Consider the following 17,270-nt stretch of genomic DNA (forward strand, 5'->3'; position numbering starts at 1 on the left):
CTTTCCACTTTTTTGATTTTTTTGACCAGGGGAGATAGCACTTGTGTCAGAGATCTATCTTCCCTGGCTGGCATTCCACCTTATGTCATTCGTCTTTGCATTTGTTTTAACAACTACAGTTTTTTTCTCTCCTCTCTCTTACATAACTAACATAACCTTTGGTCTGACTCGACAATAGTGCTTTCGCTTTTAATTACTTTGAAATTAAATTTTAGTTGTGACCTGTTCTGGAACCTCACAAAAATAAATAATTGTACTGAATGTCCAAAAAACTGATAGATTACAAAAAGTATTATGCATTTAAGGAAAATAGATTAAAATTTTCAATTTTCAGTAGTAATGTTAAACAAGATTTAAACAAGACCTAATTGCAAGATTAAAACAAAGACCAAGACAAAGGACTTGTAATTGAAGATCAAGGTTTTAATATTCAAGACCAAGGCACAAGATTCTGATACCTTATAACACTGCCTTTTTAATTTGTGAGGATTTTTAAATTCTCATAAAATCCTTACACAAAATATAATTAACACACACACACACACACACATATATATATATATATGTATATGTTAATTATATTTTGTACATACAAGTAAATATAGTAAGAAAGTATATAATTNTAGGTTGTCGTTCCACCAATGGGTTGCTTTTTTACAGGTTTTTATGGTTGAGGCCCTTTGCTGAGCCAGCTGGAGGGAGGAGGTGATGTGGTTCACATATCGGTCAATTTCTTGCTTGTTTGTAAGGTCTTGGAAGTGATGATTCCTCCATTCCTGTGCAAATGCTGTATTGAAAAGTGTCCAGTTTGTGAGTTTCCTGTGGTGGGGTACGTCATTGATATGGCTATGTTGTACGTTTTGTATTTCCGTAAGAATGTAGCGATGATCGCTTGCTGAGTCAGTGAGCAGCGTGCTGCAACTTATGATGTTTCTCCCTATGTTGGTAGGGGCAAGGCAGACGTCTGTCCACCCCTTACCACGGTCAGTCTGAAAGGTGGGGAGGTCAGATGTGTTCAGCGAGAGTCCGTCCATTTCATTTAAGAAATCTTGCATAAGCCTCCCTCTTGCATCTTCTTCCTCGTGGTACCATAGGGAGGATTTGGCATTACAGTCTCCTGCAATTATGAATTTAGTACCTTCCAGTTCTTTAGTAACTCGACTTAGTTCATTGACACAGTCTGCGTCGTTGTCAAAAGGGGAGAAGTATAAGCAGACTATGTAGTCCAAAGGGCCATGTTGAATGGCTGCGGTGGTGATTCTGTTGGAGGACAGACCAGGGACCAATACAGCATTTATCCCTTGGTTACGGATTATTATCCCGCATTTCGTTCTGTCCGTGGTTGGTTTGTGGTTTAGGATCTTCCAAGAACCAAAGCGCACAATATCCTTGTTTATGGTGTACGGCTCCTGGATTAAGATGATGTCTATGTCCATACGATTGGCTGTTTGAACCAGCAGGGAACATGCCGCTTGGCTCTTTTGGGTATTTATTTGGAGAATTCTGTAACATTGGTTGAACATTGCGAATGGGAAGACAGTAAGCAGGAGGGTTAACTATTATTGCTCATAGATAGTCTGCTTAACTAAGAGCCTTTTGTACTTCTGTAGTATTGGGCATGTAGCAGAGTAAGCGTTGTGGTTGGTGTAGAGTTTGTGGTCGTCCTTCCCATTTTTATTAGCTTTACTGCAGTTCGTACATTTAGGCTCTTCTCTTTGATAAGGACAGTCTTTGTATTTGTGCTTTTCCGCACAATGACTGCATCTTTCTGATGAGTCACAAGTATTCGCCATATGTCCGTACCCAGTGCATTTATAACAGCGGAGAACTGATACGTAGTCATCTACGATCAGTGAGCTCCATCCATAACTTAGATATTTTAATCGGATTAGAACGTTTCGAAGCCCTGGGGATACTTCCAATACCACGTGTCTATGTTCTTCTTTCGTCCTAGACTGAATCGTATGTGTTATTTTTATTTCCTTGGTAAAGGTTTCAAGAGAAAGTTTTTCCCAGATTTCCTCATTCTGTTCGTAGATATTATGTATAAATGTTGCCTTGTCTTCCTTCTGGGGGACATTTAATATTATTATCTTCGGTTTCTTTAGTCTAGGGGTTGATAGTTTAACCTTACTGTTCACTGCCGGTATTTTTTCTATTGCTTCTTTGAGACTACCCAAATCACGGGTTGTCTTTACCCGGACTTTGAGGCTACTGCTAGGGAGGGTCTGGATAGATTTTACACCTATGTTTAAGGTTCTAGGATCTATGTTTTCTTGGAGGGAGTCCATGACCTCTTCTGGGCACAGTCTCTCTCCCTCGGCAGTTTCAATTGGCTCTATGATCAAGTCCTTATTAGAGTTTTGTTGGGAGGCATTGCTCATCACTTCACTGATCATATTGGTTGTTTGACTACAATTAAATTTGCTTTTTTTTACTATGCTAGCGTAGCTTTCTTGGTTGGTTTGCGGTTTAGATCGTAGAGCAAGCACCATCCCGTATAGGCTATTAGCCACCGCATGCATGTTCATGGCCGCCTCCCGTACGCCTTTTCGGCCCTTGGTAGTTATAGTACCCTGTGAATTCGACGGAATAGTTTCCATAATAATGTTAAGACTGGCTGTGAGTTGTTCGAATAGGTCCTTTTCTGGGAAAGCCATGATGAGAATCACGTGAAAGCCGTCAAGCAGCTACAGACGCTGATCGGCGGAAGGAGCACGAAGGGTGAAGTGAGCCGACCACGTGCAAAGGTCAATGACCTTTCACTTCTTTGTTCAATGAAGATATGAAAACTAGTATAACTTTAAAACTATTAACCGTGGCGACACAGAAATTTATACAGACGAAGACAAGGGTATGGCCAAAGAACTACCCGAAAATGGTAAGGATTGGTGGCCCGAGAAGCCCGCGGGACGGCCCGATCTGAAACAACTTCCGATCGATAAAGAACACGATTAAAACGACAGATCAAAAGACCGACGACGGCGTTGGAGAGCCCTTGAAAAGGCGAGAAGGATGATATATTACTCAACCACTCACCAGTAAAAACCACCCGAAGAAGGCGGTCAAAAAACTCGGAATTTCCGGGTGTCGTAATGCCTGTCCCCCTGGACGAAACCGGAAAAACTAGACGTCAAACGGTAGATAATGATGAGATGAATCCAACGGTGTGAATTAATCCTCGGATTGAAGCACAATAATCCGGATGCGGCGATCGTAAGTCGGAGCTCACTCTCGCACGTCTTGACCACTCGAAGACCTACTGCACCTGCGTTGAAGCCATACTGCCTGGCAATATAAGACATCTTCTGCCAACTCTCTACCTTTGCTATTATCTCTTGCTTAGTTTCTATAGTAAGCACAGTTATTGGCACACCACTCTTTTTAGGTCCCCTAATATTATCAGTTTTTTAAATAAAAAGTTCAGAAAAGAACTTACAAAAATTCAGAAAACAGAAATTAACTAGTGCAAAAAATATTATGTACAACTGTGAATATCTTGTTCCATAAACCATGCATAGATGCCATTAAAATATAATTTTACAAATCTTAAATGCAGCTTCACTTCTTGTGTTTGTTCTGTCAGGTGTTCATTATCCAAACATGTTTGTTGTCCGATTTGTTCGCAGTCCAAACTGTTTGTTAACCGATCACCCACTGTATATGGCAAGATGGACCTATTTGATTTCTACCACCACTCTTAAAATAACTCCTTTTGGAATTTTTTTGTGGGTTATGTAAAGAGCCTAATTTATCAAACACATATAATAGATATTGAAATACATAATACACACAGTTTGAACTGTCACTCAATACATATTACATTACACCTAGAGAGACACTGAATATCACCTTAATGTTGAGAGTAATGCATGATGCAAATATTGAGATTTCCTAAAAATGAGAAATCTTTTTGAGTTTGTTCACTAATTAGAGTAAATCTTCTAGTTGTATCTACTTTCGTAAAATAAATATGCATTTCTGTAATCTGTTAGTTCTTTTAAGAACACTCTGCATTATTTAGTATATGCCTTTAAGAATAATCAAATTTTTTAATTAAATAAATTAACTATCTACATAATTTTTTATTCTAAAGGATATTTGCAAATTGTTTTAAAAATATATTTTGTAAATAATTACTTCTTAATATAAGTAATAAATTACCTGGTACAACTTGAGATGTGCAAGTTTGTTCACAAATTTCTTTTGATATAAATCGATTATTATTTCCAAGACATCCTTTATAAATAAATTCTTCACATTGCTTTGTTTGACTATTATAATACCATGATGGGAATTTACCATCGCATGATCCATCTACTTTAGGTAAAAAGCATGCAGCTACATAAAAAAATATTTAAATTATTTATAATCATTATTTTATGATTATTTAATTAGCATTTGTAATAATCTTTGCCATAATTATAATGAATTAATTACAATAAGAGTATTTTGTCAAATTAATAACAAACATATACATAAACCATAAACAATTTTTACATTTTTCACCTGCAACATTTTTCAATTCTTTGTTTTTTCTTTTCTAAAACTTTCCTTTTTATTACTTTAGGCCTGGGGCCAGACAAGGGACGAGTTTGGACTCAGTACAGGAGTGACAATGGACATATCAGGAAGCATTCTTTTTTGGTACAGAGAAAACCCTCAAATGTTTTTGTTCTTCTCAATGTTTCATGGTCCTGAGTCCAAAAATATAAAAATCTTGGAGGTCATTTTTTGACTGATTGCCACACTTTCCCTCTGTTATATGTAACAGAGCTGGGATAGTAAAAATGATAGTTTTAATACAAGTTCAGTATTTAATACTTACTTTAATACAAGTTTTAAAAGTTCAATATTCTAAAGAATAAACACACAATATAAGAGAAATACAATAATGAATTACTAAAAGATTTAGAATAAGGCTGACAATATTTATAGAATGAAAAATAACTGATTAAACATAAAAGAATAATTTGATAAATTTGAATCTAAAATTTGTTAACTAAATATCAATGAAACAGAATAAAATTTTACAGAATTTTACCTTTTCCTTCTGGAGAAACACACAATTTTTCACAATCTTCTTGAGTATTAAAACGATTTCCATTTCCTTCACATCCCCCATACCAAAATCTTGAACATCCTCCATATGTCACATCAAAGTACCATTTCACACTATAATTTTGACATGATCCTATTTCATGTTCTAAGTGACATATTTCTAAAAGAAAAATTTTATAATTTGAACAGATAGACAGATAAGACATTTATAGATAAAATATCAACTAAACTAAATATATCAAATTCAAAAATATCAATACATATATAATTAAAATTCCTATAGTAAATTCTCAGTTATCTAAAATTAATTCTACATTCTTTTAGATAATCTATTGTGGATATGGTCATGCTCAAGATCTATAGATATACAAACATCTCCAACCCGATATATAATATAGCTACAACCAACAGACTGCCGAAAATATTTAATAATTAGCAAAAAACTAGCCCGATAGATTTTCGGCAGTCTGTTGGTTGATCTATAGATATTTGTTGAAATGATATCTACACTATATAAGTAAAATTTGAATATCTGTTAAAATTATAGATCTATTCATTAATTACATATATAGTTTTTGAGCCACTTTTCATTCTATTCCTCTCTGTTGTGTACAATAATGTACTTTTGGCAAATACTCTCCCCTTCAATTACATGTGCAATAGTTCATAGATTCCCCCTACATTAAAGAAATAACTTAAAAAGTTCTGCAATAATTTCTGGCAGTTTATTAACATGACTAGTAAGTAGGTTTATAAAAACAAACTGCTATACCACTAAAATAAGTCCAATGAAAATGTCTTGACCCCTCCCCTCTCCATTGTGTATAATGATGTACTTTTTACACAGTCCCTCCCTCCTTAAATTATACACATAATTAATAATGGGAAGTCCCTATGAGTAGTTTTAATAATATATATATTATTCCATTTATTTGTTATATATTAGAATGTTTTTCTATTCTATTATATATATATATATATATATATAAAATGTGTGTGTGTGTAGTACACTCTTCTTTCTTGTTAATCCAACCTTGTATTGCAGTACACAAATTAAAACTAGACCAACATATTTGAACAACAATAGTGTTCTAGCTTTAAATGCAGAAATATTTATTGAGGATGTTCCAGAAATTTTTCAGGACAGAGAAAAGAAGAATGACCAAAAAAAAAAAAAAAAATGATAAGGTGCTATATCTTGAAAAAATGGATTCATTGGAGAAAAACAATATTTTGACCTTAAAAGACTTACTCAAAGGAAAAGAATCATTCACAATAAATGGGTATATTTAAGGTTAAAAATGAATCAGGATATATCGATTGATACAAAGCAAGACTTGTTACAAAATGATACTTCTAATGGAGAGGTTTTGATTATGATGAAGTGTATATATTTCATCATCATATATACCTGTTGTAAGGATAACAACAACCAGAACTGGTCAATTCTCTAAAGATTTATCAATTGTCTGAAGATCTACATGTGTCAAATGGACATTAAGAATACTATTCTCCAGGAGATCTACAAGAAGATATATTAATGAAGTAGCCAGTGGACTTCTGATTGATTCAGAACTTGTATGTAAGCCAAACAAAGCACTTATTTATCTCCATAATGGAGATAAATTGAAACAGGTGCCTCATGGTAGAATGTCTGCTTTGAAGCAAAAATTAATATTTATACAATCTGAAAATGATAAATATATGTATATATATAAATTAATAGATATATTTGAACTAATATATAGACAACATTATAATTAATTTGTACTAATTGGAATGCAGATGCTAAATTTAATGTTAAACATTTAAAAATAACGTACACTCCAATTAGATCATATTAATGTTAATGTTAAAATTTACATCAACATTATAATTGCAAGCAATAACCAAAACATGCCATAAGCAATTAAAACAGCATTAAAAAGAAAATTCACATGAATGCTCTCAGAAAGCTTTGTTGTTTTTTGAAAATCAAAATCAATAGAACTCAGGAAGATAGGTTATTAAACCAATCAACATATTTGAGGAGCCTCTTGATTTAATTTAGTTTGGAAGATTGTAAGGGATCTAAATGTTGGAATCAATGATTGAAGTCATTGTTAAATATTATATGATCGTGATACGTACAATGCATTGTGTTGCGGTAATGTTTTTTAAATACTTTTCCTGTTATGTAATAAAAAGTTGGTGGTGCTATTGACCCCTTGGGGAACCGTTAGTGACAGTGACCTCGTTTTACTCTCCCCTTTTTCAGCACTGACCTTCCATGAGTCAAGACAGTGTAATCTCTTGTGTAATCTTTGTTCCTTTGTTATATAACCAGTTACGTGAATCTAATCAGTTTTTACTCATCTCCAAAAAGCAACATCCAGTCTAATACTAAAGGGATCTAAAACTCAATGGAGTTAAAATCAAATGCATATACCAATTCTGAAAATTATATAATAAAAGCAAAACCATACCAAGAACTCATTGGCTTGGTATGGTTAAGATGCTTAACATCAGACCAGATCTAAGTGTGACAGTTGTTTTCAAAGCAATGCTATTAAAGCCCACTGGACCAACTTAAAATGAATTCTCCAATATATTAAAGACAATACAGGTCTTTGTCTAACATATCAAAAGATTGCCTATCTAGTATTTGTTGGATATACAGATGCAGAATGTACTGAAGACAATGACAGAAAATCAACTAGTTACTTGTTTGAAATATTTGAATCAGTGATATGCTGGGTTAAAAAGAACAAAGAAACAAACAACAATTGCTTTATTCTCAACAGAGACATAATATGTTGCACAAGCTAGTGCTGCAGGCACTAGCTATTTGGACTAAGAATTTGCTGAAAGACCTTGTGATTAAAAGTAATGAGCCATCAGCATTTTGAGGTTATGTATTCATTCATTGAAAAAGTGAGAACATTACTGTCTAAAGCATATAAATCTAAAATATACTTCTGTAGAGATTTAAACAACAAAGGTATAATTGATGTAAAATACTTATTGCTGAAAGAACAAATGGCAGATATTTTAAGAAAGACATTAAACAAGAATCAATTCATTAAACTGCAAGATTTGTTTCGGGTTGCATCAGTTTTGAATTATATTACATTACAGATGAAGTGTTCTACTTTTCAAAACATGTTATAAATTATTAAATTGAAAGGAAATATTAATAGATGACTAATTTAACGTTTTTAAGTTTGAAATTTCTGTTTGCATCTGCTGGCAATACTTACTCTTTTCTTTGTCCTATAAGACCCATTAAGGTGGAAAGTTTGCTAAGTTTATATATTAACATTCTAATAAAGCCTTTACTTTAATTTTTATTAATATTTGCATATAGTTGTGTTAATCAATCTTAACAGTTATGCTAATTATAAAAAATGGCAGTAAAAATCTTTGACAAATAAAGAATAAAAATGCAGGACATAAATATACTTTTTAAAATATAATATTGGAAACTAAATACAAAAACAAAAGTTTAAGGTCTTCTAAACATCCATTCATAATTACCTGAACACAATCAACACCAACAGAATTGGCCTTTCTTTATAGGTTACTTCTCTGCCAATATTTATGCAAGTTGTTTAAAAGTTCTTGTGATTCAAAGTTTAGTCTCCAATATTGTATTTAAAAAAATATATATTTATGTTCTGGTTTTACAACGTTTTTGTTTTACAAAATATAAAAATATCTGAAGTCATGGGAAATTTTAAACATTTTGCATAAATATAGAATGAGAAGTTGTCTGTAAAGAAGTGTTGACTGCACCGATGTTGATTGGGTTCTGGTGAGTGCAAATGGACATTCAGAAGACTGCAAAAATTTTGTTTTCATATTTAGTCTTCAATATTGTATTTTTAAGAAAAAAATAAAAATTAATTTTCCAATATATATAATGGTGAAATTTAAATATTTATTTAAAAATGCCTTAATAAAATATGATACATATCATGAATACCTGCAGCTAAAGGTTTTGGGAAATCTGCTCCTGGACAACCTTTAAAATCTGGACCAATTGCTATTGTAGTTCCATCTGGACAGCAACCATGTGGAAAAGTTGAACAAGGACATCCTTCATAATTAGGACCTTCTGCAATGGTAAGATCATCAGGACAACAACCATAAGAAAAAGATGAACATGAGCACCCCTTATAATTAGGACCTTCAGCAATGGTAACACCATCGGGGCAGCATCCATGCTGCATTGAATGACATGTACAGCCAGCATAATTACTTCCAACAGACACTGTGCGATTATCAGGGCAACATCCAAACGGAAAAGTAGAACAATGGCATCCAGCAAAATTTAATCCTTTGGCTGGAGTTTTATCATCTGGGCAACATTTGAAAGGAAGACTATCACAAGTACATCCCTCATCACCTGGACCAGTAGCTGGAGTAAAACCATCAGGACAACAGCCAAATTTCATTGTATGGCAAGAACAACCCATAAAATTAGGACCCAATGCAGAGGTTTTGCCATCAGGACAACACCCATGAGGGAAGGTAGAACAAGAACATCCAGCACTGTTAGGTCCTTTAGCAGGAGTTTTTTTATCTGGACAACAACCATAGGTAGTATTTTCACAAGAACAACCAGCATTATTAGGACCTGTTGCAGCTGTTACACCATCAGGGCAACATCCAAATTTCATAGAAATGCATGGACATCCAGCATATTTATTGCTGGTTGCAGGTGTTTTTCCATCAGGACAACATCCAAATTCAGTAGTATTGCAAGGACAACCATCATAATTTTCACCTTTTGCAGGAGTCCTTTTATCTTGACAACATCCAAATGGGAGAGTATCACAAGGACAACCATAGTAATTTTCTCCAGCAGCTGAAGTACTTCCGTCTGGACAACAACCATATTTTGATTCTTGGCAACTACATCCTTCTCCCCAAGGACTAGTCATTGGTGTAATACCATCAGGACAACATTTATATAACATTTCTTCACAATTACATCCCTGAAAATCTGGTCCAGATGCCATAGTATAATCATCCTGACAACATCCATAGACTGATATTTCACAATAACATCCAGACTGGCTAAAAAAATTATAAAATTAGTATTATGTATAGCTTTATATATAAATTATATAAATTTTTTCAAAAATTGAAATTTAACATTTAAAATTAAATTCATATTCAAAAAAGTTGAATAATTATATTAAATAATATTGATATATTATTATATAGATTCATACAAAGGAAAAGTAAGTTATAAACTAACAAGCTAAATTTGTTAGGAATATTCAGATTAGAATCATTTCTATCTATTGAAATTTAAAAGCTGAATAATATAGCAAAATAACCAAACCTGAATTTTTACTCATAGATCAACTATTATTATGCTAATCTATAATTCATTTATTAATAAATTTGACACTAAAAGCAGATAAAATCACTACCATATAAAAACTTTAAAAATTAAAATTTTAATTTTTTTAATTAATTAATTAATTTAAAAATTGTCTTGTTTGTCCCTGTATCTGAGCACTGTTAGCAATAACTGTAAGCAATGTTCCTTTAAATTTTTTGTATAGCTAAGTGGTGCCAAAATGTATCAAAGCAAAATATTTTCAGAAAACATTAAATATGTGCAATATTTTTACATTGTTTTAATTATAACAAGGAATGTACATAATAATAAAAAAATGTTAACTAACTGTAAAATATAAATACAGTACTATGTTATTTATATTTTTAAATTTTTCATTTCTGTTCTTTGTAGAAGGTCATATGTTTTAATCATCATTTATATTTATATTTGTGCACCATTAGCTAAATGCAATTTGCATTTAGCTAATGCAATAAATTCTTACAGTGCATACATTGGTTATTAATACTGGTTGCATTGGTTTATTTTCTATGGATATGCATGGTCATCTGATCAAGGAAATGATAACTAACAAGCTGGACTCTGTTCCATGTCAACCTTGGTGACTGAGAGTCGATCTTCCATTTGATTTTGTGGAGTAGTAGGAGTTGATCGTATGAAGTGGAGTATGTTCACATCGTCTTCCGTCCAGTCACCTGTTGCCTTTCTTCTACATCCTATTTTTTTTTTACTTTCTCCAGGAACAAAAATGACTTACTTTATCATTTGGTAGAATAACTCGCTCGTTGTCTTGATCAAGAATTAACTTTTCTTGCTCCAAAAGTGTTTTTCCAATCATTCCTTCGTAGGGAATGATACTATTCAATCAGACAATTTTACACGAAGTGGAAAATTTGTATCCACATAACTTGAATGTAGGCACTGTCATGCCTATGGTTTGGATTGCTTCTCCATTGGTCTTCCTTATCTTCTGTTTTGTTCCAAATTTAACTGGCACCTTTCCTTTGAGCTGATTGGCAATTTCATTAGACACTAACATGTCACTGAGCTCTGGATCTATGGCGAATTTGATGGAATGTTATTGATGTAGCACAGAACTACTGGGTTAAGCCTTGTTCGCGTTGTCGTAGTCCGAATAGTCCCTCTCCATCTCACCCCATCCTCGGAGGAGGAATCCGTTTCATCATTGTCTATGCACTGGATCTGCACAGGTGGTCTATTTTGTCATTGGTGAGGGTATGTAGTTGGACAATAATCACTTCTTCTATATAGCTGGTCTTTTCTAGGCGAGGATGACTTGCTTGATAATTTATCCAATCGAGTTCAAAGTTATTTGATAGCGGTGGTTAATGTTTCCCAATCATCGGATGACCTCACTGTAGCTGGTTTGACTTCTCTTATGTGTCTGATAGTAGCATGGGGGTGCTGTCAGACTCTCTTAGTTTCTTCACTTATGGCTACTTTGAGCACGTCATTGAACGATGCAGGTTCTCGCGACATGACTTGCTGTCGAATTTTCAGATCTATGCCATTTCGAAACTGAGCCTTCAAGCATTCATCTAACTCTGGCTTGTATGCGCTTGATCATTGTGGTTTCTGCCGTGTCTGTTCCTTCTTGGGGATTTCAATTTCGGTGGCTAGTGCCTGGACTCTAACGGCAAAGGTCTGGACATCCTCTCCTTTCTCATGTATACAAGCATAAAACTTGTTCAGATGAATCAGAAAAGGTTTTTTTCAAAGTGTTCAGTCAGGATTTTCCTAAATTCATCGGCATTTCCTCCGCTTTAATGTGCCGGTCCTTTCTAACGAACTCCCTAGCTATGTCTGTAAGTCTCAGCTTAGCAACTGCCAGCATTTGTGCTTTCATCCAAGCTCCTAACTTTGCTATATCCGCCAAGGATTCGAAAAACGTGCCTATGTGAGGACCCTCTGGTTGGTCCGTAAACACAGGCAACAAGGAGACTAAACCACTCAGTCCTCCAAGTGTAGCATGCAGATTTTTGCCTTCCATTCTAAACTCAATGTTAGCCTCTTTTTAGGGCCACTTGTACTGAACAGAAATCTGGTTTCAGTGGACAAAACCTGCCTAAGCTGAACCTGTTTTTGGCGGACAAACCTATCGAAAGCCTGGTGGGCGGCTTCACCCCACTTCTGACACCAGTGTGAGATAAGCCGGGGGCGCCCTAATAACCACTTAATTGGCACAGGTTGTTAAAACCCGTCGTCAGATGGCTAAACTTGTTAGGAGGGCAAGTTAATGAGTGGGGAGTGCATTGGGTAAGCCAATAGATGTCTGTTTTCCGAAAAAGACAGGTTGACAGGTTAACATAACAAATCAAACATTTATTATATAACTAACTAGTAAATACAAGAGGTTACAATAGGTTGGATACATCTATGGCTAAATGAGGGTAAGATAAGTGCGCTTAGGGGCGATTATACAGTCTAACCTTTCTCCAAAGGTTGAATCTAACCATTAGGCCTATGTTTGGAGAGAGAGAGTTCACTGTTCTAAAATAATTACCTCTAGGTGATAATGGTGAGCTACATGAGGCGATTGAGTTCTATGTGTCTTCTTCTTTGTTGAAGTTGGTGAAGCCTAAAATGGCACATCTACCAAATGTAACTTCCAAGTGATTGCTTCGAGTTTCCGGTGTTTCACTCTTTTATACAATTGTCATGGGAAAGGCGTCACGTGATCGTCCCTTGTTGATGATGACTTGCAGTCTTTGACATCTAAGTGTCAACTTTCCCATCGACGTGTTGATACAACCGGTGACCTCCAGTCTAATTCCCCGTTTTTTTTCTATTGATGATTGTTTACATTTTGTAAAAACCGATTAACATTGATTTTAAAAATTTTCCTTAAAAATCTGTGGTCTCACAGTTAGTCCTTTACCTTATTTGGATGGTGATCTTTTTCCTTCTTGACATATTTTCTCAATACAAATGGATGCCCTTTTCAATCCAAAATTTCTTCAATTCCCAGATGACTGGTTTACTTGTACCTCTATCATCCCAGTTCTCGCAACCTGCAGTGTCCTCCGGTCACTCATGTACAAAAAATCTCACAAACAAAAAAAAGTCCCTTTGTGTGGTTTTCCCTTGTTTTTTATACTGCCCACCAATGGATGGATGTCACTCTGTCCCACATGACTGCACCTTGGGCCAATCACTACATCACACACTTTGCCAGCAGAGAAATGGTGGTACCAAGAAAGGAAACGAAGAGAGATCTGCACAAAAACAGACACGTGACAAATAGAAAGCAAACAAAATAAAAATAAAAAGAGGGAAAAAATAATATACACAAATAGCTGTGAAGTGCTACAATATTAACATATTAATACTGTATATAAATAAAAATTATAATATTGGCTTGAAATGTGTTCAAAGTGCATTCCAATCTGTTATATTTTTAGATGATAAGTTAACCAATTAAAATTTCATGTTATTAAAGTCAAGAAGGATAGGACTAAATCTTGGAATAGATTAATTTAATTAATGAGGGAAGGAAATGAATTTTAAGAAAAAAATAAAAATAATGGAAAAGAATGAACTTAGCCTAAATAAAATTTAATATATATACCATATTTACTTGCATATAAAAGGAGGTTTTTATTCATTTATCACAGTTTCAAATTCCTAGGTTGTCCTATATGTGCGAGCAAAAATTCTTTGTGTTGCTGCAAATAATTTTTGTGAACTGTATATTCACATTTTTTACCAGATGCTTACCCTCGTATTTAAAAACAAGTATTTTATCTGGGTCATTTGAATCGTCCTTGTATATTGTCAGGAGTAAAGATGAATAACAATAGGAAAAGCAAAGCTTTTGAATTGAATTCCAAATTGAAATTCCAAAATCACATGAAAGCCTGATATAAGTTTTAATTCATTCTCACGTGAAAACAGATAATTATTTGGAAATCAGAATTCAGAGAAACTCATAAATGTAATCAACAGAGAGTGGATTTGACTGTTAAGAATTGACAAAAAAAGGTTCCCAATTATTCAGCTTCACATGAACAAATTATGTTATTGATTTTACAAGATTTTTCCTTAAAATTTAAAATGCCAGTAATTTTTGCAGGACAATGTGTACATTTACATTCATTTAATATTTTACTTGTGATTAAACAAAATAAAATTAGAATGTATTAATATATCTAATTTTCTTTATTTTGATCCTTAAAGTCACACCTCGTCCTATATGCAAGGTCGTCCTATATGCGAGTAAATATGGCATATATACATTTATAATAAAAATATTCATGATTTGTTGTGTAGCTGAGAACAAAGAATTGAATCTAAGGAATTGCTTGGCATTGATAAAAATTAAACTTTTAATATTTACAATTAATAACAATTCTTTCCAAAGAAATAATGTATAAAACTTACACCTATGAATATACAAATATCTGGGACCGAAATTGACAATAAAACCAAACACGTCCCATGTGCTGACAAACAAAAGAACTTAATCTAACTTATTTCTAACTTAATTCTACCTTAACTAAAATACAACATAAGGGCCCTGGATTAAGATGGAGTAGTTGGAAGAAATCAGAAGATCTGATTAAGATAGTAGAAAAAAAAAAAGAGGAAATGACTAGCAAAAATAAACCTTGAGTCTCCATTCTTCAAGAGGGGCTTTCTTTCCGTTCCTCATCGGCACACACTTCCTCTTCTCCCAAGTGCCTTCCTCGAAAAGATGATGGTCTCATGGTGCTTCCCCTATCTCTCCTTTCTTGCCAGTCTTTTCTGACCAATCCAGTACTACCCCTGTTATTTTAGAAACACATCAGACCATTGGACCAACCAATAAAGGTGAGGCCAGATGAACAAAAGTCGGAAGTAAAGTTTTTGAATGAAAGTGGGGAAAGATAAAAAAACAAGGCTTAACAAAGCCACAGTTTTAAGAAACCACAGTCACCAGAATGGGAAATGAGGTCAAAATTTGCAAAATATTAGGCTGTGTGATTTGTGAAAGTTTCCTTTAGTGTAATTCATTAATAAAATTTGATTTCTCGATAGCTTATCACAAGCTCACTTAAAGAGTTTTACAGTTTTGGTTATTTTATCCAAAAATATTATTCTTGGATAACATAACCATATCAATAGGATAGAACTTTCAGTGATTAATTGTTATTGAGGAATGCAGACATTATGCTATAGTGAAATTGATTGTTTATTAACTCTAAATAACAAAGATAGATTAATAAATAACCAGCTGGGGCAATATTCCATGCTACTGCTTTTGGCTAGCTACTTATTGATCCACCCTTATATACACATCTCAAGAGTGGCTTGCCTAGAAGTTTTGTAATAGTAATAGTAATAATAAATGGTAATAGGCACACAGCAGACGTAAATTCAAATTCAATTAGAAGTAGATAACTCAACTATAATTAATGTCAAATTCATTAATAAATAAATTTCAAATTAATTAAAAAATAGCTTACTTACAAAAGTAAAGTAGTAGATATTATATCACTTTGAATCAGTTTTTAACATCACAAATATTGTTTATCTAACACAATGTAGAATAAAGGTGAAAGAAAGCCAAGTGATCGTTAAGTTGCACTACATTGTGTTGGATAAACAAGAGAAATAGAACATGGCATGGTTTCAAATTGATAATCACAAATATTGTGCTTGGTATTACAATTAAATTATGATTTCATTTTATTACAATACAATGAACTGTAAATGTATACACAACATATTTATAATATCAAATCATTCTAAAGTAAAATATATGACATCTTTCATGAATTTAATGCATACAAAATGATAAATATTTTATATTCTTTTGTGACTTACTGCCTTAGTATTAGTGACACCCCAGTCTGGTCTAAGTGGAAGGATGAGTAATGTCGAAAGAAGAAAAAAATGCTGGGGATGTGAAAGCAGACAGAAGTGTGCACAGGAGGCTCTGGGAAAAAGAAGAACTGGAGGGTAAAAAGCCCATGTAGTGAGAAAGATAAGGAGAGTATTGTAAACTGTGGACTGAGAAGACATCAAATTTAGGAGACTTCAGGATTGTGAGCAGCAAGTGAGAAGGGATTACCGAAGACTGCTGGAAATTATATAATGTCAACATTGATGTAAGATTGACTATTTTATGATTTTTGTGTATGTAACAAACTATTGTTCCAATTCCATACATAAAGTTAGTGTGTTAATTATGTCCTTGTCTTATTGTGCCCGAGGAGAATGGATCCTGATAGATGCATTACACCTACCATTCAGTTCTTCCATCCTATTTCTTAGCTGTAGTCATCTTCTGCCTACATGTATACTTCTATATTCACCTATTTATAATGAATTTGTTCTTTCCTCCCCGACACTTTATTTTTATAAAGAATATAAAGGTAGTTAAGATATTTGGATAATATGGTGTCAGCCTACTACTAAACATATAATATAGTAGTTCATACTGTCTTAGAAACTGCACTTGTAATAACACTATTGTGAAAGGATGGGAAACACGTGACAATAATACAATGCAAATAACAGTCAATCATGTTTTATTGATCGAAATGAGGGAACAGAGGTCGGACTGCCTGTTACAAAGAACAAAATTATATACAGTAGAACATCAATTATCCAAATACCGATCAACTGAAACATTGGTTAACTGAAAGCATTCCAGTCAGCAAATTCAAATTTCCGCTAGGGCTATGGCATTGCAGCACTCTTCCCCTCCCTGCCAAACTGAACTGTAGGCCTAGTTTAATGTATTACATTATGTAAGGTATGTATTTGTAAGATATGTGATACAAATTATATACAGTACAGTTTTGTGTTTAATATATTTTTTTGTAAATGATCAGTTATCTGAACAACCCGT

At 33.7% G+C, this 17,270-nt stretch overlaps 1 protein-coding gene across 1 annotated transcript in view; it reads right to left on the minus strand.

Annotated features, from left to right (window-relative positions):
* LOC111641450 (papilin-like) overlaps positions 1 to 17,270 on the minus strand; it is a 102,676-nt gene that overhangs the window by 37,032 nt on the left and 48,374 nt on the right. The window contains exons 20-22 of the mRNA XM_023387626.1: positions 9,026 to 10,122; positions 5,045 to 5,221; positions 4,165 to 4,341 (exon numbers count right to left, since the gene is read on the minus strand). Of these exons, the coding sequence (XP_023243394.1) occupies positions 4,165 to 4,341; positions 5,045 to 5,221; positions 9,026 to 10,122 (1,451 nt within the window). The remainder of the gene's footprint in view (positions 1 to 4,164; positions 4,342 to 5,044; positions 5,222 to 9,025; positions 10,123 to 17,270) is intronic.

The sequence above is a fragment of the Centruroides sculpturatus genome, unplaced genomic scaffold, assembly GCF_000671375.1.
Source record: "Centruroides sculpturatus isolate CEXI.00-Female unplaced genomic scaffold, Cexi_2.0 scaffold151, whole genome shotgun sequence".
Taxonomy (NCBI): Eukaryota; Metazoa; Arthropoda; class Arachnida; order Scorpiones; family Buthidae; genus Centruroides; species Centruroides sculpturatus.